This window comes from Macaca mulatta, chromosome 10, assembly GCF_049350105.2.
Source record: "Macaca mulatta isolate MMU2019108-1 chromosome 10, T2T-MMU8v2.0, whole genome shotgun sequence".
Lineage (NCBI taxonomy): Eukaryota > Metazoa > Chordata > Mammalia > Primates > Cercopithecidae > Macaca > Macaca mulatta.
In genome coordinates, this window is record NC_133415.1 from 85,378,945 (window position 1) to 85,405,445 (window position 26,501).

The 26,501-nt window shown below is 58.5% G+C and overlaps 1 protein-coding gene across 3 annotated transcripts in view; it reads right to left on the minus strand.

The window, feature by feature from the left end:
* NOL4L (nucleolar protein 4 like) overlaps positions 1 to 25,921 on the minus strand; it is a 147,674-nt gene extending 121,753 nt beyond the window's left edge. For all 3 annotated transcript variants that reach the window (XM_028828304.2, XM_028828303.2, XM_077951431.1), the window contains exon 1: positions 25,283 to 25,921. In XM_028828304.2, the coding sequence (XP_028684137.1) occupies positions 25,283 to 25,603 (321 nt within the window). In that variant the 5' untranslated portion in view covers positions 25,604 to 25,921. The remainder of the gene's footprint in view (positions 1 to 25,282) is intronic.
* Positions 25,922 to 26,501: the final 580 nt, after the last annotated feature.

The following is a 26,501-nucleotide window of genomic DNA, read 5'->3' on the forward strand; positions in this document are numbered from 1 at the left end:
GGGGTCACCCCAGCATGGGCCCAAATCCCAGCTTCGTCTCTTGGGCAAGTTACTTCTCTCCCTTGTGACTCAGTTTCCTCCTCAATGAATGGGGAGAACCTAAAAGGGTGGTTATGAGAATGAAACAATATAATTCGTGTAAAGTAGCTAGCACATGAGCTGGGCATGGCAGCACGTGCCTGTAGTCCTAGCTATTCGGGAGGCTCAGGTGGGAGGATGTCTCGAGCCTGGTAGGTTGAGGCTGCAATGAGCCGTGGTCACGCCACTGCACTCCAGCCTGGGTGACAGAGTGAGACTCTGTCTCAAATAAATAAATAATAAAATATCTAGCATATAGCAAGTGGTCAGTGAAAGACCACGGGCGCGCTTACTCCGAGGCGCCATAGGGTGCCTGGCTCCAGGCAGGCCATCAGGACTATTCCACTCTCACCCCTAAGCACTCAGGGAGGCAGGAAGTCCACAGTCCACTCACTGGCCACAGGCAGAACTGAGGCTCCAGGAGGAATGGCATTTGCCTAGGTGACACTGGGGAGCGTGAGATGTCAGATTGACTTCCACCCACCACCCGCCCATCAGGCTTCCGGTTTCTCTATCTCAGCCACTATCTCAACCTCCCCGACTAACAGTGCTGTACGTTGACTCTGAAAATCAGACCTCAACACCGCCTGCCCCAAACCTTCCTGGGCTCCCCAGTGCCCATATAAAATCCAGGCTGACTTGCTGAGTACTAGAGGCCTGTGTGCCACAGCTCCACCTACCTCAGGTTTAAATGACACTTCCGTGACTCTGCACAGGCTGTCTCCTCTACCTGGGACACCCACCCTCTGCTTAGCCCCTTAGTGAGCCTCAGCCCTAGGGTATACTGGCCAGAAAATCTCCCCAGCCCAGACTCCCCAGGCCAAGCCAGGGACTCCTCCCCTGCTCCACACCCTCTCTGTAGCCCTGGGAGATCTCCTCCCCAGAGTCACCAGCCAGCGGGGAGAATGCTCCCAGCCTGGTATCCTATATCCAGAATCTCTGCCCTCCCTTGACCTCCACAGCTTCCCGGCTGGCACCCTTTGCCCTAGGTCTGGCTGCCACTCCTTTTCTCACTCAGCATCCACAGCCCTCCCCATTCTGCTCCTGTGGGAGGGGCCTTTCCCTGATCACCCCAAGCCACAAGCTGACAGCCCTTCCACCATGCTATTGCTCCAGGAGCTGCTGTGTTCCTGAGGAGGGCAGGGAGGGTGGAGGGGAGGGAGGGTGGAGGGGAGGGAGACTGGAGAAGGAGGGTGGAGGTGAGGGAGGGTGGGGAGGGAGAGTGGAGGGGCAGCGAGTGGAGGGGAGGGACAGTGGAGGGGAAGGAGGGTAGAGGGAGGGAGAGTGGAAGGAGGGAGAGTGGAGGGAAAGGAGGATGGAGGGGAAGGAGGGTGGAGGGAAGGAGAGTGGGGAGGGAGGGTGGAGGGGAGGGAGGGTGGAGGGTAAGGAGGGTGAAGGGGAGGGAGGGAGAGTGTAGGGAGGGATGGTGAAGGGGAGGGAGGGTGGGGAGGGAGGGTGGAGGGAGAGAGAGTGGGGAGGGAGGGTGGAGGGAGGGAGAATGGGGAGGGTGGAAGAGAGGGTGGAGGGCAGGGAAGGTGGAGGGAGGGAGAGTGGGGAGGGTGGAGGGAGGGAGAGTGGGGAGGGTGGAGGGAGGGAGAGTGGGGAGGGTGGAGGGAGGGAGAGTGGAGGAGAGGGAAGGTGGAGGGCAGGGAGGGTGGACAGAGGGAGAGTGGGGAGGGAGGTTGGAGGGAGGGAGAGTGGGGAGGGATGGTGAAGGGCAGAGAGGGTGGAGGGAGGGAGGGTAGAGGGAGGATGGGGAGGGAGGGTGGAGGGCAGGGAGGGTAGAGGGAGGGAGAGTGGGGAGGGAGAGTGGGGAGGGAGGGTGGAGGGCAGGGAGGGTGGAGGGAGGGAGAGTGGGGAGGGAGAGTGGGGAGGGAGGGTGGAGGGAGGGATAGTGGGGAAGGAGGGAGAGTGGGGAGGGAGAGTGAAGGGCAGGGAGGGTGGAGAGCAGGGAGGGTGGAGGGAAGGAGAATGAGGAAGGAGGGTGGAGGGCAGGGAGGGTGGGGAGGAGGGTGGAGGGAGGGAGAGTGGGCAGGGAGGGTGGAGAGAGGGAGAGTTGGGAGGGAGGGTGGAGGGAGGGAGAGTGGGAAGGGAGGGTGGGAAGGGAGGGTGGAGGGAGGGAGAGTGGGGAGGGAGGGTGGAGGGAGGGAGAGTGGGGAAGGAGGGTGGAGGGAGAGTGGAGAGGGAGGGTGGAGGGAGGGAGAGTGGGGAAGGTGGAGGAGAGAGAGGGTGGATGGCAGGGAGAGTGGAAGGAGGGAGAATGAGGAGGGAGGGTGGAGGGAGGGAGGGTGAATGAGGAGGGAGGGTGGTGGGAGGGAGAGTGGGGAGGGAGGGTGGAGGGAGGGAGGGAGAGTGGGGAGGGAGGGTGGAGGAAGGGAGGGTGGAGGGAGGGAGCGAGAGTGGGGAGGGAGTGGGGAGGGAGGGTGGAGGGAGGGAGGGAGAGTTGGGAGGGAGGGTGGAGGAAGGGAGGGTAGAGGGAGGGAGAATGAGGAAGGAGGGTGGAGGGCAGGGAGGGTGGGGAGGAGGGTGGAGGGAGGGAGAGTGGGCAGGGAGGGTGGAGGGAGGGAGAGTAGGGGGAGGGTAGAGGGAGGGAGAGTGGGGAGGGAGAGTGGAAAGGGAGGGTGGAGGGAGGGAGAGTGGGGAGGGAGGGTGGAGGGAAGGAGAGTGGGGAAGGAGGGTGGAGGGAGGGAGAGTGGAGAGGGAGGGTGAAGGGAGGGAGAGTGGGGAAGGTGGAGGAGAGAGAGGGTGGATGGCAGGGAGGGTGGAGGGAGGGAGAATGAGGAGGGAGGGTGGAGGGAGGGATGGTGGAGGGGAGGGAGAGTGGGGAGGGAGGATAGAGGGAGGGAGAGTGGAGGGGAGGGAGTGAGAGTGGGGAGGAAGGGTGGAGGGAGGGAGGGAGAGTGGGGAGGGAGGGTGGAGGGAGAGTGGGGAGGGAGGGTGGAGGGAGGGAGGGAGAGTGGGGAGGGAGGGTGGAGGGAGGGAGGGAGAGTGGGGAGGGAGGGTGGAGGGAGGGAGGGGAGGGAGGGTGGAGGGAGGGAGAGAGCCTCACCTTTACAGAATACTTGCCCTGGGTCAGGCCCTATTCTAGGCACATGGCCAACCAATACCTTGATGACTCCATTTCATAGAGGACCGAAAGGAGATTGGGGTTGGAGAGATGAAGCCTCCCTCTTGCCTTAGGGCCTGAGGCCTCCCTGGGCTTTTCCGCTGCCTGTGCTGCCTGCGCTGCTCGGGCGACATTACGGGGTCTCCAAGGGCCATCACAGGGCTTGCATATTCCTCATGTTCTCTCACCTGAGCCAGCCAGCCCAGGCCCAAGGCAATGGCAGCGGTGGCAACAGCAGTAATCTTAACACCGGCTGATAACAGGCACCATTTAGGCACTGGGCTCCAAAACCCACATAATACTAAATATGAAGAAACTGTTGCTCAGAGAGGCCAAGTGACTTATGTAAGGTCACACAGCTGACAAGCCATAGCGCTAGGACTTACACCCCATGATGGAAAAGTCATGATGTCCCAGAGCCCAGGACATTGCCTGGTCTCCCGGCCAAGGTGGCAGCAGCCCCCAGGCAGCTGTGGCCCCAATTCTGGTCACTAGGCCCTGAGCTTGTCCCCGGCGGCTACCCGCTAATTAGCCAGGCGGCTCCTGCCTGCTCAGTGGCTGTTTTGGAGCAATTCTCCCAGGAAAGGCCGAGCTTGCAGGAGCAGGAAAGGTAATTGCTAATTTGCACGAGAGGAGACAAAGGGACAAAGGCGCCCTTGGCTGCCTGGGTGCAGCCTGAGCCGGCTTCACATCCAGAGCTCCCTGCCACTTGCCATCCACCACAGTGGGCCCTGGGACGTCTCTCTGTCCCCATGACACATCTGCACAGTCTGTCCAGTATGGGCCACCCGGCCACGCCCCAGGAAGGCCAGAAGAGAGCATTAACATGGCCCTGTCATCCTTCAGAGCACTGCAGGGGAGGTGGACAGGGAGCTATAGATTGAAAAAGCGGATGACTCCCACGAACATTCCAGCATCTTCTGGATGCTCTGCCTGTGTTGCTTATGGAACCTCACAGCCACTCATGGGTTGATACTGCTCTCAGCCCCATTTACAGGGGAGAAAACTGAGGTACAGGGATGAAGCGACTGCCCAAGGCCACCTGCTAGGACATGAAGGAGCCAGGATTAGAGCTCAGCCCATCTCACTGCTGAGCTTGTACTATTCTCATTATGATCTAAATTGAGACTGTCTAGTTCGAGGCTCCCATTTTGCAGTGGAAGAAACTGAGGGCAGAAGGCTACAGAATGGAAGAAGCTGGGCTTTGGAGTCCCAGCTCTGCCTCGTATGTCCTGTGTGCTTCAGGACACAATCTTCCCTCTTTGTACCTCAGTTTCTTCATCTGTAAAATGGGCTAGGAATCTCCGAGTTGTGTGGGCACTGGGGAAAGGATATCTGGCCCTTTGAGGTGCCGCTCAAAGGTGGGCTTCCTGATTGCTCCTTTGAGGGGTCCAGCAGCCCAGTGCCTCAGTGGGGCTGAAGCAGGTGCAGCTAGAGTCAGGGGCTAGGAGCCCTGTGAGATGAGACTCAGGCTGCAGGAACCAAGGAGCAGAGACTTGTGGGCAGGGCCCACTGTCAAGGGCTGGGAGGCTGCGCCGTGGCCAGGAAGGCTGGCCCAGGGAGGAGGGGGCCCGCCGGCACAAAGCCCATCTGCCAGTACCTGCCCGAACTGTGACTAGCACCCTGGGGCTTGGGATCAGGCAGGTCCGGGTCCAAACCCCACCAGGCATGCGCCTCTCTGAACCTCAGCTTCCTCATCTGCAGCTCCTCACAGGGCTGTCCTGAGGCTCAGAGAAGCTGACAGGGACGGGCATCTGGATGACAAGGCACTGGGGCCAGGCTGTTGAGGGAACAGTCTGGAGACCCCGCCCTCCCAGCCCAGCCAGGCCAGACACCGGATGGACACACAGGCCGAGTGGACGGTCACGTGAGGTACCTCTTCCTCTTCTTGCTGAGACCTGCCCCAGACTCTGCCTGCCTGCGGCCTGAGCTTCCCCAGGCTCCCGGCCTTTCAACATCCTTACAACAGACCTCCTGTCCCACCAAGCCGTGCCTTACAAAACCTGGCCGGGACCACAAATCTGAAAGGCGCTATTATTGCATAGCACACATGTGCAGGAGGTGCATGCGTGGGGCTGCTCGTGGTGAGGGGTGTAAGGGCGCTAGACGATTTCCCCTGCCCTGAACCCCCCGGGCTGTCTGAGCCAGGACAGCCTGGTCCTAGCCCCCCATCAGTCCTGTCTCACTGTTACCCTGGGCAAGTCACACGTCCTCTCCAGGCCTCAACTCACCCCCTCTGTAAACTGGGGCTATTGTTTCTTATTCCGTCTTCCTCATGGGGTTCCTAGAAGATTCAAGTGATAGGACAAATTTCCAACAACTTTGAAAACAATTCAGAGTCATACCAGAATGTTAGGTTCTGGTTTTAAACATTAGGCACGGTGGCTCATGCCTGTAATCTCAGCACTTTGGGAGGCTGAGGTGTTGGAAACCAGACTGGGCAACATGGCAAGACCCCATCTCTAAAAAAATAATAATAAAAAAAAGAAGAAAAAAAAATTAGCTGGGTGTGGTGACGTACACCTGTAGTGCCAGCCTCAGGAGGCTGAGGTGGGATGCCTGAGCCCAGGTCAAGGCTGCAGTGAGCTGTGATCGCACCACTGCACTCCAGCCTGCGCAACAGAGCAAGGCCCTGTCTTAACAAATAAGAAAATAAAAATAAGGCCGGGCGCGGTGGCTCAAGCCTGTAATCCCAGCACTTTGGGAGGCCGAGATGGGCGGATCACGAGGTCAGGAGATCGAGACCATCCTGGCTAACACAGTGAAACCCCATCTCTACTAAAAAAAAATACAAAAAACTAGCCGGGCGACATGGCGGGCGCCTGTAGTCCCAGCTACTCGGGAGGCTGAGGCAGGAGAATGGCGTAAACCCGGGAGGCGGAGCTTGCAGTGAGCTGAGATCCGGCCACTGCACTCCAGCCTGGGCGACAGAGCCAGACTCCATCTCAAAAAAAAAAAAAGAAAAGAAAAGAAAAGAAAAATAAACATTTACTGAGAAGCTCCTATCAGCCAGGTCCCAGGCTGGGCACTTACACACACACTTCCCAGAGTGGTCTCTGTAAGTCCCATTGCAACCCAGATCTATGGGCCTCCTGTCCCTGTTTTGCAGTTGAGGACACTGAAGCTCAGAGAGTGATCTGCCTAAGATCACACGGCTGGAAAGCAGTGGACCCAGGATTCGAATCCAGGGCCATCTGAGAATCCGCCACTCATGGTGAGGAGCTAGATGATGGTGGCCTCTTTTCCGAGTCCCCATGGGTCCTCAAACCCACTCAGCACTTTTAAGATATGGGCAGCAAGGCACCTGCCCCAGCCCCACGTAAGAGGCTGGCATCACTGACTCCCGTGGGGATGGGCTATGAGGGCTCAGAAATCATTTTGTTCTGAGGCCCAAGGTCCTGCAGAGTAAAATGTGGTCTTTTGATTCCCAAATACAGGGGGTGGGAGGAGCTGGGGACACTGGCCTCCTTGCGGTTCCTCAAACCAGACACACTCCTGCCTTGGAGCCTTTGCACTTGCTGTTCCCTCTACTTCGAATGTTTTTCCACCCAATTCCTGCATAACTTGCTCCTGCACCTCCTACAGGGCTTTGCTCAAAATGTCACATTTCGTAGATGAAGGCCTCTCACTGAGGCCCTCCTGACACCCTGTTTAAAATTCTAACACCTCCCGCCCCAACCCCTCAAGATCCCCTGGTTCTGCTTTACTTTTCTCCACGCATTTACCAGCGTCGGACACAGTGGGCCTGTTCCTTGTTTATTGGGTACTGTCAGCCTGCCCTAGAACGTCAGCTCTCTGAGAGCAGGGATTTTGTTTATGCCTCCAGAGTAGGGTGTCTAAGACAGAGCGGGTGCTTGGCAAATATTTGAACAAGTGAATCAAACTGAGGCCCAGAGAGGAAAGCTGGTGGGCCCCAGGCTGCACAGGAAGAGCAGGGGCAGTATTTATGTCCTGGCCTTCTGCCCCCAGCCCTGGGCATCTGTCCCCTCTCTTTACTGGCATGGGATCAGCTGGGTCCCTGCCTCCTTCCCCTCCTGAGAGATATGGGAGCCAGCAATGGGTGGGAGAACAGCCCCTGCCCTGGGGCCTGTGTTGGGGGAAACAGCAATGTGGTTGTGTAGAATGTGTCCTTCCAAGAGACCCTGGCTTCCCACCTGCCCCACTCCCCATTCCGGTTCCCAGAGGCAAGGCTGAGAACAGAGCCTTCTTTTCTTTCTTCCTCCTGATTTAGGGAACGAGATCTGCCCCAGACACACTAGCTGCCATGGCGAGGTGGCAGTTCCTTGCCTTCCTGGTGGCCTTCATGGAGGATGGTTCTCTCCTTTCACAGACAAGGTGCTGAGGGCAGAGGAGCCATGGCACCATTTGTCCAAACTTACTTGGGCAAAACCAGACCTCAAACTCTGCTCTGGCAAGTCAAACTCACACACTTTCCCTGTGCTGAGCCTCCCACAGAAGGAGGAAACTGCCTGCTGGAAGTGGCAGGTGGCCATAGCTGGGAGTACATCTGGTGAGTGTACATCTGGGTGCTGCCCTTTGCTCACAGGGGCCCTTGGGCAAGTTGCATAAGATCTCAGCGCCTCTGAGCATTGCTGCAGGAGCCCAGTGTGCAAACACACAGGGAGCACTTAGTATAGACTGGCACTCAGTGAGTGCTCAATAAACGTGAGCTGACACACTACAGTCAACACCATCATTGCCATCAACACCATCACCATCACCACCACCATTGTCATCACCACCACCATCACCATCATCATCATCATCACCATCATTACCACCACCACCACCATCATCACTGTCACCATCATCTTCATCACCATCATCACCACCACCACCATCATCTTCATCACCATCACTATCAACACCATCATCACTATCATCTTCATCACCATCATCACCACCACCATCTTCATCACCATCACTATCAACACCATCATCACCATCCCATCATCTTCATCACCATCATCACCACCATCATCATCACCATCATCTTCAACACCATCATCACCACCACCATCACCATCATCATCACCATCACTATCAACACCATCATCACCATCCCATCATCTTCATCACCATCATCACCACCACCATTGTCATCACCATCATCTTCATCACCATCATCACCACCACCACCATCACCATCATCATCTTCATCACCATCACTATCAACACCATCATCACCATCCCATCATCTTCATCACCATCATCACCACCACCATTGTCATCACCATCATCTTCATCACCATCATCACCACCACCATTGTCATCACCATCATCTTCATCACCATCATCACCACCACCATTGTCATCACCATCATCTTCATCACCATCATCACCACCACCACCATCATCATCACCATCATCACATCAACATCATTGTCTCCATCACCATCACCATCACCACCATTAATACCACTATTGTTACCATTACCATCACCACTATAATCATCATCATCATGACTGCCATCACCATCCTCACCACCATCTCCACCATCCCCACCATCCCCAACACCATCATCACCGTCAGCACCACCACTGCCACCACCACCGCCGTAACTGTGTCATGTAGCATCTGTTCCCCACAATATGTCCTGAACTCTGCCAAGGCAAGAACCATATCTAGGGGTCTCAATAGTGCACCCCAGGAGGCCCTCTCCAGGTTGCTAAATGGATAAATGAGTGAAGAGTTCTTTGTGGAGGGCAAAGCAGCTGATGAGGAGGAGACTGATTCACCCCTCCAGCCCCTTCCCCTCATTCCTGTAAATTCTGCTCCCATTTAGGGCACTGCCCCCTAGAGCCTACAGCCTCCCTGGACCTCAGATTCCAGTCTCTGCCCTGCACACACTGGACCAGACTCACTCCCTAAACACCTCCCTCCCCTTGTTCTTCCTGCTCTACAATACTCAATGGCTCCCAATCCCTGAGATCCGGCTTTCTGGGGCCCCATTATGGGGCCATCCAGCCATATCTCCCCAGCCCCGCACCTCCCTTCAAGCCAGTTTCCTTCCCTCCTTCCCACCGCCTGTGCCCCTGCCCCACCTGGGCTTCCCAACATGGCCAAGAGGAAGTGGAAATCCTCTTGATGGGGCTTGAGGCCCATGATGATTCCGCCCTGCTGACCCCACCAGGCTCCTGAGTCTCTCCATCCTGGGACTGGAAGAGCCTGCTCGTTGGGTAGGTCGGGCCCCCCTTGATGGGACTGCAGGCTGCTTGTGTGGGGGACCCTGGCCATCTCGCCAGCCCTCACGTTGGCCCCACAACAGCTCTGCTTCTCCATTTTGCAAAGGAGAAAACTGAGGCACAAAATGGATAAAGACAAGGCTTGAGGCATTCATTTAAAAAATATCCACTGAGTGCTAGGAACTCAGCAGTGAACAAGACAACAAATATTCCTGTCCTTATGGAGCCCAAGAGAAACACGCACAAAAACACAGCGTTTGTCATATATCCATAAGAGCTCCAAAGTTAGTGTAAGGGCTGGAGAGTGATGGGAACCAATGACATTTTGAAAAGACAATCAGGGAGGGCCTCCCCGCGGAGGTGACATTTCAGCAGAGCCCAGTGAAGTCCAGGGGAACAGCCAGGAGGCCAGTGTGGCTGAAGGAAAGTGAGCAGAGGCCAAGGAACTGGAGACAGGGACCAGAGCTGGGCCTTGCAGGTCATGGTGACTTTTGCTTGGAGAGTGAAGAGAGGCCACAGGAGAGTTTTAAGCAGAGAAGGAGCATGGTCAAGTTTACATTTTTAACACAGCACTTTGGCCGCAGTGTGAAGTGGGGAGGAAGTAAGAGGGAGGACAATGAGTGCTACAGCTGGGGAGGCAGTGACAAGAGCTGGGGTAGGGTGTAGCGATGAAAAAAGCCTTGCACTCTCACACTCCCTAGAGCACTACTTCCTGGGAAAGGGGGGCTCAGAGGAGCCAGACACCAGGGCAGCAGGGCTGGCATGGGGGACTCCAGGCAGAAGCCATGTCCTGGAGCTCAGCAAGCCTGGCACAACCAGGAGAGGGGCTGCCTCCCTGAGCCAACCAGCTGGAGAGCATACCAGCCCCTAGGCTGCCCCTGACCTCCAGCCAGGGGGGTACCTGGTACTCCCAGCTCTGAGAGGGCAGAGATCAAGTCCTGTTCACCACCACGGAGGCAGTACCTAGCACAGCTCCTAGCAAAGAGTAGATGCTCTGGCAATCTTTATGGAATGAACGACGGGACCTGGTACATAGCAGGCACCAGTCAAAATGTGCTGAACAAATCAATGAATGAATGGATCGCCTGCAGCCCTGTATCATTTGCTGGTAGTTTCTCATGTTAGTCTGAGTTTCTTAAAATAATTACAACTGCTGCGATCACAGACCCTTGCCAGGAGCCAGGCCCTGGGCTAAGTCTCTTACCAGCATGAAACAACCCCAAACAGCAGGTTCTAGTGCTAGGCCCATTGTACAGAGGAGGAAACTGAGGCCAAGAGAGGTTAATTAATTTCCCCGAGGTCACTCTGTTACTAAGCAGCACTGCCAAGATTCCAGCCCAGGGCTGGGTTCTTCTCAGCTACGTGTTAATACCTCCTGAACCAGGATCTTATCAATGACACCGTCATTCCCAACTCAACTGTAAATCCTCCTGAGGGCAGGGATCCCTGGGGTCCCTGATGAACACTCCAATCCTCCATCACATCTTAGGCGCTGCGCTGGCTCTCCACAGCAGCTCAGAGAATGGCACCGCCTTCCTGATAAGGAGCCCAAAGGCTTGGAGCTTGGGAACTTTTCCAAGAATGGTACCGCAAAGGGGCAGCAGAGGAAGGTCTTGAGCCCCCATCTTCTGGGGCCTGGCCAAGGGCTCTTTCCATAGTCCCTTTCCCCTGCCTGTCCCCACGGCCACCCTGTGTACCCAGCACAGGGGCAGGGATTGAGTTCCCAAACCACGAGCCCTGCACGAAGCAGCAGCTACTTCCTGGGGCCCAGCGGGTATCCAGAAAACCCGCCCACACCAGAGGCCCTTCTCAAGGTCTGGGGCCACTGGATTGACCCTGGGCTGACCTCTTACCTCTACCTCTCTTTTTCCTGAATAGGCAAAACCACAAAAACTGAGCATTAGGACCTGCACGGGGAGCTGGGCATTTAAAACTGCAAGCAGGGCGTGCTTAGCTATATATGCACAATAATAATTGATAATAATAATGATAACAACAGCAGCGGCAGTGATGATGGCCAACACTCACCCAGCACTCAACCACCACCCTTAAGAAGCCCTCAATGCTCACTACAGCCTCCAGGAAAGCAGGTCCCATTAGTACTCCCACTTTTTTGGATGTAGAAACTGAAGCACAGAGAACTTCAGCAAGTTGTCCGAGCCACACAGTTGAGTATGCAGTGAATTCAGGATTCAAACCGAGGAACCCCACTCCAGAGCCAAATATATCGGGCACAGAAGGGAGTGGACCCCTCCAGGCAGGGGAACCAGGGGGCAGGAAATGGGATGGGATGACCACTTATCAGGCCCTAGGGAATTGCTGGTTTGCTTTTTGTTATTTTTGGGTGTTTTTTCTGTTTGTTTTTTTTTTAAGTCGGAGTCTTGCTCTGTTGCCCAGGCTGGAGTGCAGTGGCGTGATCTTGGCTCATTGCAACCTCTGCCTCCCGGGTTCAAGAGATTCTCCTGCTTCAGCCTCCCAAGTAGCCGGGATTATAGGCGTGCACCACTACGCCTGGCTAATTTTTGTATTTTTAGTAGAGAAGTTTGTTTTTTGTTTCACCAGGTTTCACCATGTTGGCCAGGCTGGTCTCGAACTCCTGACCTCAAGTGATCCATTCATCCCGGCCTCCCAAAGTGCTAGGATTACAGGCGTGAGCCACCACGTCCAGCCAACTGCCGGTTTTGGTTTGGGTTTTAAATCATGTGCGTGTACTGCTTTAAAACAAACCTCTTTCGTGTACCTTCATCCACCTTGCCCCCTCCTAGGAGGCCTATCTCCTCTCCCCACTGCATGGCTCCTTTCCTCACAAGAGGCTTTCCCTGCTTCCTCCCCAGCCACCGAGGCATGCTCTCCCTGTCCTAACCCCCTAGGGGGTTGCCCAAGATCATGTACTGGCCGCTCGTCTGCTCTTGGGGCAGCTGGTAGCTGGCCTGGGCTGGGTGTGGGGCTGCACCTCCCCATTTAGGCCCCAACCGCTGCGGCCAGAGGCCTGGTTTCCCCAGGAGCCAGCAGGAGGCTCTCCCAGCTTCGGCTGATGTGGAGTGGCCAGCAGCTGGCTGTGGGGCTCCATGCTACTCTGTACCCTCCCTGAACTGCTGAATCTCTGGGGGATCCCTGAGGGTGAACCCTACCAATAGACCCTACTTGTGCCTAATATCCCAAGGTTGGCACCCTCTGCCAGGCAGACTCACACCCGACTCCCTAGCCTGGGATGAACCACAGAGGATCCCAGAATCTAAGCCTTGCTGGCAGAAGGGCGGCGATTTAAGGAGCTGAGGACACAACCCTTCCCTGTGCGAGCTCGAGTCTGTGCTCTGCCTCTTCCCAGCTGTGTGCTTTTGTTCATCTTACTTAACATATCTGAGCCTCTGAATCTCCACTGGCGAGATAAGGATCACAGCGGTCACCAAGTTTGGACAATCACATGGGGTCGTGTGCATAAAGTGTTAGCACAGGGCCTGGCACTTCCTAAGCGCTGGACAATACTGGCTGTGTCATGACTGCCATTGTTCTCACTCTGCAGCAGACAGGGACTGAGTACTTCATGTATTCCAGATTCTCCCCACAGCAACTCCAAGAAGCAGCTGACATCGCTCTCCCCATTTTATAGATGTGAGAATGGAAGAAGTTAAGATGGATCCAAGCCAGTTGGTGAGTCAGGATTCGAACCCAGGGCTCTCGGACCCGCTCTCAGTCCCATAATGCAGAGCCTGGACTCTGTGGAGCCCACTGCCCCTCGCCCCTGCTCCCCAATGACCAGCCTCTGATTGGAGCAGCAGGACTCCCAGCCTCCGCTTCCCACCACCTTTGGCTCGGCGCCGTCCCTCTGCCCTCTGGCTTCCATCAAGGGCCCTCTCCTCCAGATCTGGGGGCTGGGGCCCTGTCAATCCTGGAGGCAAACCCAGCTGACCACCACCCTCCTGGAAGCCCCCCAGCCCAGTTTCCCTGCACACACTCTGGCTTCACTTCTACCTCTGCCCACTGCCCCTTCTGCAGTTCTCTGCTCCAGTGTCCCCTGCCCCTGCCCCGGACGCCATGTCCATAGGTTTGACTGCCACTGGCCACGCCACAGGCATAAGCAAAGAGCAGCTCTTGTTTCCCAAGCTGAGCACTCGGCATGGAGTCTCTCTTCACCTCCCCAAGGCAGCCCTGAGAGACAGGTCATACTATTGCATCCCCTTTTTTTTTTTCTTTTTTTTTTAGACAGGGTCTCGCTGTCACCCAGGCTGGATGGAGTGCAGTGGCACAACCATGGCTCACTGCAGCCTTAACCTCCCAGGCTCAAGTGTAGCTGGGACCACAGGAATGGTGCCACCATGCCCAGCTAATTTTTTTAGTTATTATAGGGACAGGGTCTCACTATATTGCCAGGGCTGGTCTCAAACTCCTGGGCTCAAGCAATCCTCACACCTCAGCCTCCCAAAATGCTGGGATTACAGGCATGAAACACTGTGCCTGGCCTGGATCCATTTTACAGATGAGAAAACTGTGGCTCAGAGAGGGGCGGCAACTTGCTTCAAGGTCATTCAGCTAATGAGTCACAGAGAGCCATTGAAACCCCGCCAGTCTGAGCTCCAGAGACCCACTCGGTGGCACTGCTTCACCTGGCTTCATCACAGCTTCTAGGGTTATTGATTCCACCACAGTCATAATCCCGATTACAGCTCCCTTTCATTGAGGGCTTGACTGTCCACACCTTGGTATAGATACTTCTATACAATAGCATACAAGGAGGATATAACTGAATCGATAGCTATTATCATCCCATTTTACAGATGAGGAAACCGAGGCTTGGAGAGGGGAAGTAACTTACCCAAGACTGCACAGCAGTAAAAGTGGCAGAACCTGGACCCAGCCCCTGGCTCCAGACCCCCACTGCTCTGCTGACCTGCAGGGGCCTTGAATCAACATAAAGCCCTTCACCCCCAGCCTGCTCCTGTCCCAACCTCAAGAGCTCCAGAGAACATCCATCCTCCATGGAGCCTCCCAGCCTAAGCCCTCTGAGCTATCTCCCTTCTCTCTCCCCTCAGCCCAGGCTTTCATATCACCTCACAGAGAGCCTCAGAGCCACCCTTGGGAGCTTCACAGCTGCCTGGCTTCGGGATCTTTGCTCTGAGAGACCCCAAGATGGAGCAGCAGCCCCTATTCTGTGGCCTGCCTGGCAGGCTTGGTTTTACACCATCTTCCCAGCTACCCCTTGGGGTATGGGTTTTATCACCCCCTTATATAGAAGGGGTCAGGGATCAAAGCAGGCAAGCCATTTGCCTAGAACCACACAGCTGGTGCCAGAGTTGGGATCCAAATGCAGGACTGTCCTTGGCCATACTGCCTTCTGGATGTCCCTACGGTGGCTCTGCCTAGTCAAGAGCCCCTGTTGCCCGGGCAGACCCCTCTCCACATCCCCATGACAATGACAATCCCACTGGTTAAACATTTCACATGGATTCTTGCCTTTAGTTTTTCCCAACAACCTGTAGGGGAGGAGCAATCATCAGACCCATTTTACAGACGAAGAAACTGAGGCATCTAGTGGTTGCTTAGCTGGGGGCCCAGCAGAGCTTGTGCCTTGGTTTGCTAACCTGTAGAATGGGGTCATAACAGCCTTTCAGGGTGCTTGAGGACGTGCAAGGCTGTGGAAGACAGGGCCTCTCGGAAGCACCCCCTGCAGGCTGTCCTCAGACAAGGCCAGAGGCCTGATTGTGTTGTTCTCGACTCGCCAGCATCCAGTTAGGGCCTGGCCTGCTGAAGGAAGGGCCCCATGTCTCCTTGAACATTTCCTCAGCCTGGGGATGCCGAGAAAACGATGAGTCATCCACCCAAGCACAGGCCTCCCAGGAGCTTGTGTCGGGTCCCAGCCGGGAGGGGAGGGTTCCAAGCTGGAGCCGGGGGAGGGGGGGGCCTGGGTAACACGATGACTCCCACGCTGGCCCCACCGAGGCCTGAGTCACAGGGTCCCCTCCGCAGCCTCCCACCACCACAGGCTGCCAGCCGGGAGGACACCTTTGGATGCTGCGTCCCAGATCCTGCCCCTGTGCCTTCACCCCAGATCTGCACCCCGGTTTCCTAAACCACTCCTCCCACCCAAGAGTCCCAGGGTTGACTGTGACCCTCTAGCCTCCCTCACCCCACTCCCACCTCACCAAGCCCCAGCCACTCAACCTCTGGTCCATTGAGGAAACCCGCCATGCCTTTCTCCCCTCATCTCGCTATGCCTCCGCCTGGTTTTCCTTCTCCGTTGCCCTCTTGCCTCTCACCACAGCATCTGAGCGTTCCTTCTAAAACCCCAGCGTGACCTTAGCTCCCTCCACATAAGCACCCTCCTGCGAGCTCCCTGCTGTGTCTGATGCGATGGGCTCCTCAGATCCCTCTCCTCCATCTGGCCCCAAACAATCGTGCCAGCTCACCCCCTCAGGACCCCACTGCGGTTCTCAAGCTGACTTGGCCATTTACTCATCTCCACTCCATCTAGAATGTTCTTCCAAACATGCTTCTCTAAGAAAATTGGCCCTGGGATCCGTTGTACACAGCCCACGCTGCCTCCACCAAAACCAGTCCCACCCCCCTGGAATGAGCTTCCCCATGCTCTGCTCTTGCTGAAAAGTCCTTTTGGGCCTTCAAGGTCCAGGTGAAATGGTGAAATGTCACTTCCCCGAGGACTTCTCAGGCCCTGTCCTGAGGGTGGGTCTGCGCCCTGGAGCTCCTCAGGGCCTCTGTGTATAACTGGGCAGTTCTCAGAACCCGGCTCTGTGACATCTGCTGAACCCCCCTGCCCAGTAGGGAGCCCCTTAAGGGCAGGGGCTCGTCTGGGTCCTGGGGATACAGCAGCAAAAAAAACAGATGCAGTCCGCCCTGCGGGTGCTCATGGCCTTGGGGGAGACAGATCCTAAGCACAGAAACTAGTGAAATACGTAGAATGTCAGGGGGTGATAAGGGCCACAGAGGAAAAATCAAGTAGAAAAGAGAGATGGGAGATGGTCCAAGGGATCTAAGGTGGTCCTCACTGGGTGATCAGGGAGGCCCACTCTGAGCAGGTGACATTTGACCAAAGACCTAAAGAAGGAGAAGAGCTGACCATGCAGAGATCTGAAGAAAGAGTATTCCAAGCTAGGTGAAGGCCAGTGCAAGGGGCCTGGGGCAGGACTGTATTTGGCATGTTTGCAGAATAGCAAAGAGGCCAGTGTGGCTGAGGCCAAATGAACAAGGGGAGAGGGAATTGAGAGTGGCGGGCAGCCAGCGCCAGATCGTGCAGGGCTCTGCAGGCAACTGGGAAAGCAATGGCTCTTGCTTTGAATGAGACGAGTCTTGGTGGGTTCTGGACAGAGGAAGAAGAGAACCTGACTTGGGGTTTCCAAGGTTTCCTCTGGCTGTTTGTGGGAAGAAGGGGTTATGTGGGCAGGGAAGAGGGTAGACACAGGGGGCCCCGTGGGGAGGGCCTCTCCAGGCTTGGACCAGGCTGGAGGCAGTGGAGGCCATGAGACATGGTAGAATTTGAGATGTGCTTTGAAGGTAGAATCAACAGGATTTGCAAATGGGTTGGACTGGGAGGGAGAGGAGGTCAGAGGAAGGGGTAAGAAGTGACTCTCAGGGGAGGCCGAGGAAGGGGAAGGCTGCAGCTGCTGTGCAGGAAGGACAGCGAGGAAGTGAATGAATGAATGACCTGGGCTTGGGAACCAGAGGCTGGAACTCAGCTCTGGAGCTCAGTGGGACCTTGAGTGAGTTCCCTCCACTCTGCCTTAGTTTCCCCATCTGCAGGGGAGGAGCTCCATGTCCAGGGTGGCCAAGAGGACTAGTGCTCTGGGATCCACAACCATGTGGGTGAGAGGATGGGCCCAGCCTCCCACCTGCTCTGCCATCTCCCCACTCCCCCGCACTCCCGTCTGCTGGCCCAGCAGCCCGCCCAGGCCAGGCCTGCAGCTGCAGTTGAAATCAGCGGGGAAGAGCATGGACGAGAGGCAGCGGGGGCATCTGTCTCCCATTAGGCTGGGTCTGGCCAGGTGGGAGGGCTGCCTCGAGGTCTAGAAAGCTTAAGTGGGGGGCCCTCACTAAAGGTGAGCGGGCACCATGAGCCAGGGGTGGATGGAGAGCTAGGGCACCCCTGCTGCCTTCACTCCCAGGGGTCCTCCCGTGGACCCCGCCTCCAGGCCCTGGGATTTGGAGGGTCAGACAGAGTCCTGGAGCTCCAGCCCAGTCATGTGTTCACTGTGGGCCTTGGGGAGGTTCCCTGGCCTCTCTGGTACCAAGTTCTCATCTACTTCACAGAACCCAGGGGAGATTAAATGGAATAATGTATCTGGCACATGGCAGGGGCTTGAAAAATTGGGAGATGGGCTCAGACCCCTGCCGGAGGGAGGCAGTCATTACGCCCGCCATTATGTGTTCTCCTTACAAATCCAGACCCCAGGAACTCAGGTTCCCAGCCAGGGGGCCGGGCGGGGGTACAGTCCATATGGAGAAGGCAGGGACCGGGTGGGGGTCGGGTCCATATAGAAGAAGGGCGAGAGGCTTGTCCCTCTACTCAGCAGGTGCCTGCCGGGCCTTGGGAAAGCCCTCCAGCGCCCTTCCTTGACCTCTGGGATCTGACACCTCGGAGGAATTCAGAGGCAGGGAGATGACTGGAATCTTCTGTATGTCAATAACTAAAGCTAAGGAGGATCACTGCAGGGCAAGAACCAGTCAGGGCAGCAAGAGACCCTGAGCCTGCAAGTTTCCAGCTCTGGGGGTTCATGCCACACCTCCATCCCTCACCAAGACTTCTGGGGCCAGCTGCAGTGTCCACCGCCTGTAAGCCCAGCTGCGTGGGAGGCTGAGGCAGGAGGATCACTTGAGCTCAGGAGCTGAAGACCAGCCTGGGCAACAAAGTGAGACTCTGACTCAAAAAAAAAAAAGAAAAAAGAAAGAAAAGAAAAACAAAAAGACGAAAAGAAAAGAAAAAGCTTTCTCTGTTCTATTCAGTGCAACATTTCTCAGGCCCCTGATAGTGCTGAAGACACAGAAATGACTCAGATACAACCTCTAGGGAACTCCTAGTTGCTGCCTACCTACTCTATGCCAGGGACTTGGCTGGGTGCCTCATCTCCACTGTGCCATTTAATATTCACAACATCCTTCATCACCATCCCCATTTTCCAGATGAGGAATACTGAGGCTCAGTGAGCTCACATAGCAGCTAACATTTCCTAAGATTTGCTACATTTGGGGGCCCTACGTGCATGAAAGCATTAATTTCCACATCAGTCCTAGAAGAGGAATATGATTACAGCTCCATTTTACTGATGAGAAAATTAAGGCCATGGGAGGCGGAGGTTGCAGTAAGCCAATATTGCATCAAAAAAGAAAGAGAGAAAGGAAGGAAGGAAGAAAGGAAAGAAGGAAGGAAGGAAGGAAGGAAAGAAAGAAAGAAGGAAGGAAGGAAGGAAGGAAGGAAGGAAGGAAGGAAGGAAGGAAGGAAGGAAGGAAGGAAGGAAGGAAGGACAATTAAGGCCAAACTGATAAAAGGGCAGAGATGGGATTTGAACCCAGGGCCCTGTAGCATTAAAGCCCAGGCCCTTTACCTATTCTCTACATCAAAGTGGACTCAAGAGTTCTTGCTCTAATAAGCCACTGACCCTGGTGGGTGCTGTCACCAACTTCCAGCTGCTCCTTTACCTGCTTTGGGGCCCATAGGCCTAGCCTGGTTCTCCTTTTTTTTTTTTTTTTTTGAGACAGAGTCTGCCTCTGTCACCCAGGCTGGAGTGCAGTGGCATGATCACAGCTCACTGCAGCCTCTAACTCCTGAGCTCAAGTGATCCTCCTGCCTCAGCCTCCTGAGAAGCTGGGACCACAGATGCGTGCCACCGTGCCTAAGTTTTTTAAAATTTTGTATAGAGACGGGGTCTCACCATGTCCCCAGGCTGGTAGGCCTGGCTTTGACATGAGTGAGCAGGGTGGCCTCAAGCACATTCCTTAGCCACCATCCTCAAATGACAGCAGAGCCTTTTCCAGTTTGCCAAGAAATGGAGCTTTAGAGCCCATTTTCCAGAAAAGGAAACTGAGACTGAGAGAGGCGAGGCAGGCTCTCTGGGGTCATGTGGCAATTAAACAGTTGAGTTAGGACCCCATAGGCCCTGGCCCCCTCCCTTCAAGTTCAGAGCCTTTTCTCCCAGGACCTTTCCGCCCCATGCTTAGCTTTGGGCTTTGTTATAGGACCATAGCAAGAGGCAGGTAGGGGGTGGTGGTGGGAAGCTGGAACAAGGAGATGCCTTGGCTGGTCATGTCATGTGGACAGGGGCATTGCACCACCTCTTAGGGCCACCACTTGGCTTCAGCCAGCTGCTGAGACTCCAGGGATGGCAGGGGCCAGGGCTGCAGCTCGGGTGACTTGGTGATGATGGAGGACACCCCGACAGCACCACACTGGCTGGCAGACAGGGTGAGTCCGATCCGGATCTCACATGAGTGCAAGCACACACAGTCACACCCGCGGCTGCCAAGGCCCACAGCCCAGGTGCTCACATAGATGCCAACAAACACACAGAGGAGCCTCTCCACCTGTGCCCTGCACACACTCCACACACACACACTCACACAAGCATTTCCAGCCTGCACATAGATAGGAACAGCACACTCACACCCACACAGTTGCACTTTTACACACACACACACATGCACATGCATATTCTAGCCTGTGAGCACACACGTGCAGGATTCAGTCGCACAACCTCTGAGCTAAGATCTGGCTTGAAGAAGCCCAGGTATGCCTGAGGCCCTCCACCTTGGTCCCCAGACAGCCCCAGCCATAGGCTCCCCACCCCCCAATCCTCCCAGCAGCATTTCCGAGGTCCCAGATGGGCCTTCCAGCCTCCCAGACATGCAGGGACGGGAAAGCAGCCTGCAGGGGCCATAAAGGAGAGGGTTTTCCTGCCAGCTCCTACCCAAGGAAGAAGGGTGCACAGTGTCCCCACCCCTAGGCAGAGAGTGACCCAGGACTTAGAGGGGAGGCCCCAGGAAGGCAGAGCCTGACCTGTCTGCATCACCCTGGCACCGAAATGCAGCCCCCCAGAGTTACCCAGGACTATGCCACCCAAATCACAAGGCATAACTGACAAAAACGCACGCTCTGCCACTCACGAAAAATGCAAACGGTGCCTGTGCCAGGCATCACTGTCAACCTTCTTCCCAAAGCCCCCCAGGGCCCAGGACAACAGAGGCGTCCTCTTCCTCCCCACCCATCTTCATGAGCCCTAGGAAAGCCCACAGACTTTGTGCTGTGCCAGTCCTGCCTCAGGCACAAGCCTGTGAATACAGACATCTTGATCAGAGGGATGCTTTGAAACTAATTCAGACTAAAGTGTAATGGACTGAAAGCTTGATATGAAGGACTTATGCTTTCAAATTGGATCAGGTTGCAAGACCCTTCAAAGTCAGAATGGAGAGGTATGCAAGATCCCTGGCATTGATGTGGACTAGGGGAAGTTCTGAACCTCCCTAAGCCTCAGTTTACTCATGTGAAAGTAGCAGTAATCACAGCACCGGCCTCTAGGCTGCTGTGAGAATTCCACAAGCTGATGCGTATCAGCACCTCAGCCCAGTGACAGGCACGCAGTAGGTGACCCCCGAAACAGCTGGTGTACTGATAATTCAGGGAAAACTAGGAAATATTGAGGGACTCAACCAAAGGTCACAGCACATATTACACGGTGCTAAGTCAGAGGCCATTTCCCGCCCAGACCAGCGGCCGCAGGTGTCAAAGGTTTACACAAAAGCTCTGGGGAGAAAGACTTAGGACTGAAAAGGCTTTCCACTAAATGAACGTTGTTGCAAACTGAGAAAAGACCACCATTAGTCAATTTGGGTAGCGGAACACCTGGGGTCCAGCTTGCAAAAGCCTGGTGTTGAGAGTGGAGTTTGGCAATCTCGAAGTTTCCCTTGGGGAATGGGGCTCTAATGGTGGGATTCCTGGCATGTGGCAGGTCCACGGAGAAGCTACAGTGGTGCACAGAGAACCCTGTTCCAGTCCTAGCTCCCGACAAATGGAAACTTCCTCTCTCTAGCCCTCAGTTTTCCCATCTGGAAGATGGTACAGTTGGGCTGAGCACCTCTATCTCTCCACAGAGTCTTGGGGCTCTCTGATCCTAGGAAATGACAGACAGCCCAGAGACCCACCTCAGCCATAACCTGTGGCCCTCGCAGGCTCTGCGGACGGCTCCACTCCGAGATGCCAGAGGAAAAGGAAAGGGGTTGTTTTACTTTGTGGCCAATGCCAGAACAGAATTGGAGGGTCTTGTCTCCAACGGGTTTGCTTCCCCCTCTCGGCAGCCCACAGGGGCTAGAGCAGGCCAAACGTAAGAAATAATAAATCCTCACCAGGCTTCGCCCGGCCAGGAGGCCCCCAGCTGGCTCTTGTCATAAAGAGATCTTATCCCCACCAGCACCCCTAGCTGCCCGTGGAGGACTCCGCCCTCCTCCCCTCCATACCCCGCTTCCACCTTCTACTTCCTGTGACAACCTGCAAACTGGAGGCCAACTTGCCTCTCCCCCCACGCCCAGGCTTCTCCTCGACCCCCGCCCTGCCCCACCCCCACCCGGGCCCCAGCTGCAGGAGGCCCTGCGGAGTGTAATTCCCCTCGCCCTCTCTCTGCCCTGGGCCCGTCCGGACAGATTAAGCCTTTGTCACACACACCCAGAAAAGCTCAGGGCCAGATGGGACGGGACAAGTGGTGTCAGATCATCGACCCGAGGCTGGCCGGGACTAGGAGAGGGCCCCGACCGCAGCACCGCATATGGCTGTGGGAGGAGGAAGGGAGGCCCAGGGTGGGGGCAGCCAGAGAGCAATGGGGAAGAGAGGTGACACACCATGGCCACCCTGGGGACAGAGGCTATATGGGGCCTGTCGCAGCTGGATGACCCAACTCCCACCTCCCTTCTTCCTTGGAATCTTTCTACCTGCTCTCTCTTGAAGCCCCCATGGGCTTTTTTATCCTGTCCTCAGCTATGCCCACCACTCCTGACATCTGGGTGACCTGGGAGCAGGCACAGAGCCCCACCTACCCCAGCACCCCAGTGCCCGCACAAGGCCCGTGGGTACTAAACAAATGCTTTGGACAAAGGTTTATGGCCCAATGACCTTCACAAAAACCCACCGAGGACCAAACTACAGGCTCTCTCCCAACTGACACCAGGGGCGACGGTGTGTGTGTGTGTGTGTGTGTGTGTGTGTGTGTGTCTGTGTGTGTGTGTAGGCCAGGGACCATAGGAGATGTCCTTTGCACCTTTCAAAGGAGGTCCCATTCAGCCCCTCCCAGGAAGAGGCCAATGGCTGCCCCAGAATTCCCAGCAGGATTTGTTCCTCTTGGATCAGTGAAAAGGAAAATGGAAATATAAAAATAATAACTGGGCCCCAGGAAGGAACTTGGAGATGGGGGTGGCATCTCCTGCCTGGCTCCAGCTGGCTGGGCGAGTGGCAGGTAACTAACGGGCTCTCTGGGGACCAGCAGGCCAGGCAGGCGGGCGTGGGGAGCCCGAGGGGCGGGCTGTCGAGGGAGGGCACGTCTGTTGTGTTTGTCGATCTCCTGGCAGCCTGGACTGGAAGGCCTGGGTCCCCTTTCTCTGACTCCCAGGCAGGTGGTCCCTCAGGGAGGGCTCATTATTGGTCTGAGAGCCAGGGTGGAGACTGGGGACGGTCGCGCTGCCAGGGGCAGGCAGGGCGGGTCAGCGTGGGCCTCAGGGAGCGTCTGAAGCCAGCAGCCGGGCCGGCAGGACCTGGGGTCCAGGCCTAACACCCAGTTTCTGCATGTGGCCTGGATGGGGGAGGGGGTGCTCAGCCTCTACAGCTGTGTGGATAAAGAGTGGACGACTGCTCCAGATGCCCACACCCTAGGGAGAAGTTGAGCTACACAGAAAGCCAGTGAGCCTGCTGCCAGGTTTGGGGGGGTCAACCCCCAACTCCAGGAGAGGGTGGACTCAGGGCTCCTGCCTCAGACTAAGAAGGTTGGGCCAAGGCTTCCAGCTCTTCAGGGAGGTGTAACCAGGATGGGGGGGGGCACCTATCCGGGAAGCCCTGATGGCAGAGGGCACTGACCTAGGGTAGGAGGCAGGACCCAGCCAACCATCTCGTGGGTCACTGACCTCAGAAAAACCGCACTCCGGCGGGGCGCAGTGACCCAAGATGGGAGAACCGAGGAGGGGACCGACCTGGCAGGGTGGGGAGGGCTGACCCATGCGCCCCATCTGGGAAAGTGGGCACTGATTTGGGCTGGGGGAGGGGTCCTGGACTCGATCGGGGGAGGGGACAATGACCCAGACTCGCCGGGTTTGAGCGAGAGTGCGGATTTAGGCTGGGGGGATCCCAGCCTTGCGCGGGCTGGGTCACTGCCCCAGCTTCCCCCTCGGGGAACCCGGTCCCGGCGCGTCCCTCGGCCCGGCCCCGGCCCCCTGTTCCCGGTCCGGCCGGAGGCGGCAGCGGCGCAGATGGGCTGCTGGCGGCCGCAGCGCGGTTATCAGCGCTCCTCGCAGATGGGCCGCCCGCCCTCCGCGCTCGCGGCTCCCACTCCCCGCGGCCTGCAGCCCCGTCCCCTGGGCGCGGGGGGAGGCGCCTCCGGATCTGCTCCCCGGGCCCGCCTCCCTCCCTCGCGGCCCCCTCACCCCGCGGGCCGGGCCCGGGCGGCCGCGGAGGGGGAGGGGGAGGGGACAAGTGCACTTTTCGTAACGACCGAATCAATTGTGTGTGAAGAGCCCGCTCCGGCCGGGGACGGGGCTGAGCGCGGGGCGGGCGGGCCGGCCGGGGGAGGAGCGCGGAGGGGGGAGCGGGGGAGCGGGGGAGGGAGGGAGGCCGGCGCGGGGCGGCCCGGCTCTCGTGCTCCGGCCGGGGAGGGAGCAAGAAGGGCGGGGGGAGGCCGGCGCGGCCCGACCGGGCCGGGGGCGGAACGCACTAATGGAGGGTCTCGGCGACGGAAAGTTCAAAGCTCAGCAGCGCCCCGGGAGCGGCCACCCCCCCAGCCCCCACCCTCTGCAGAACAATGAGGTCCCGGCGGGGGAGCCGCGGGGCCCGCGCCGCACGCCCTCTCCAGGGCGCCCCGGGCCAGAGGGGACGCCCCCGCCCGGCCGCCCGCCTCCTCCCTTTAGGCGGCTGCGGTTCCCCGCCCCCTCCCCCACGCCACCCCGCCCGGACCGGGCCGGCCCGGGGGACGGGGGAGGGGAGGGGAGGGATAGGTCAGGCCGCCCCCGTCCCGGGGAGGGGGGAGCGAGGGGCCCGGGGGGCTGAGGGGGCGCCCCACCCACCCGCGGGAGGCTGCTCCTGCGCCAGGCTGCGGCTCCGGCCGCCCCTCCCCGGGCTAGCCCCGGGTGGGGTCGGGGCGACAGTGCCCGGGCGGGCCCCTTCCCCTGGCGCTGGGAGGCCCGGCGGACTCCCCGTCCCGCGGCTGCCCCTGCCTCCCTCCCCCCTACCCCGCGGCACCACCCTCAGCGCGCGCACACACACACAGACACACACACACAGACACACACACACACACACACACACACACACACACACACACCGCCCAGCCGGCCCGGGGGCGGGAGCGCGAGGCGCCCGGGACAGGCAGCCCCGGGGCGGGCGGGGGGGAGGCTCGGGCTCCAGAGCAGCCGCCTGCTGGCGGGGGGAGGGGACGGGAGGACGGAACATGCTGGGGTGAGCAGCCCGGGACAGCCTGCCCGGCCCGGCCACGGCCCGGGCAGCGGCGCGGAGGGGGGCAGGGACGCCCCGAACCCGGAGCGCTGCCCAGGCGAGCCGGGGAGGGCCGGTGAGCAGGGACGCGTGCGCCTCCGGCGGGCCCGACACACGGACAACCTCAGGGACACACGTTCGGACACACATCCACACCCCCACCCCGCCCCCGCCCGCCCGCCCCAAGCCCTGCCGCGGGACCCGCCCGCGGCCGCCGCGCGCGCACTCACCGAGCCCGTCTTGACCGGCACATACACCACTTGGCCCATCTTGGGTTCCCGGCCGCTGCCCAGGCGGAAGCCCTTGGAGCGCACCCAGAACTGGAACTTGCCTTTCTCGCCGGCTGCGGGGCCGCTGCCCGCGCCGGTCCCGCCGCCGCCCTGCAGGACCTCGGCGATCCGCTGGTATTTGCTGCGTGTCACCGTCTTGGTTTTGGCCGAGTCGCCGTAGGTGCGCAAGCACCAGTCCCGGAACTGGCGGCCCAGCTCCGAGTCCCCGGGGCTGCGCTCGCGCTCCCAGCCCCCGCGCAGCAGCAGCGTCGGCTTCGGCATCCTCCCGCCGCGCCCGGCGCCCTCGGGGGCGGGCCGGCCGCCGGGCCGCCCGGTGCCGGGACTGAGCTGGGCTGGGCTGGGCCGGGCCGGGACACGCCGCGGCCGCAGCTGTCCCGCGGTGTGGCTCCGGCGAGGCTGCTGGATGGGCGCGGGCGGCGGCCGGACGCGCGGGGCTGCGGCGCGCTCTGTCCTGCTCGGGCGGCGGCGGCGGCGGCGGCGTTGGCGGCGGCGGCTCCGGCTCGCCTCCTGCTCCGCCTCCTCCTCCCCCCGGCCGGGATGCAGGAGCGATGGAGGCAGCTCCGGGCCCGGAGGTGCAGAGGGGGCGGGCCGCCCCGCGGGCGGCCGGGGGAGGCGGGAGGCGGGGAGCGGCCCCGAGCGCGGGGAGCGAGACCGAGCCTGGGCGCGGGCGGCAGCAGTGGCTGTCAGCTTGCGCGGCTCATCCTGCTCCTGCTCCTGCTCAGGCTCCCGCTGCCGCGGATCTTCCTCCTCCTCCTCCTCCCGCGCCCGCCTCCACCACGCCGCGGGATCCCACCTGTTAGAGCGGCGCAGCCTTCGCCGCCGCCCGCCCCCCCGTCCTCCTGCGCCCGCCCGCCGGGCCCAGCCCCCGCCCGGCCCGGCCCCTGGGGGCGCGGGGGCAGCCGCGCCCGCAGCCGCCGAGAGGGCAGGAACCGCAGGAGCGTAGTGCCCAGCCCAGGGACCGCGTTCCGTCCGGCCGGGCCGGGCCCGGAGCTTCGCAGGTCCAGCTCCTCCTGGACGCGGCGGTCCTGCGGGGAGTAGGGCACAGACCCCGGCCCAGCAGCCGGCCTCCCGGCCGCCCCGCCCCACTTAGCCCGGCCGGGGAGGTGTAGGGCAGGCTCCCCGTCCCTCGCTCCCGCAACTGGCTTGACCTCTTTCCCGT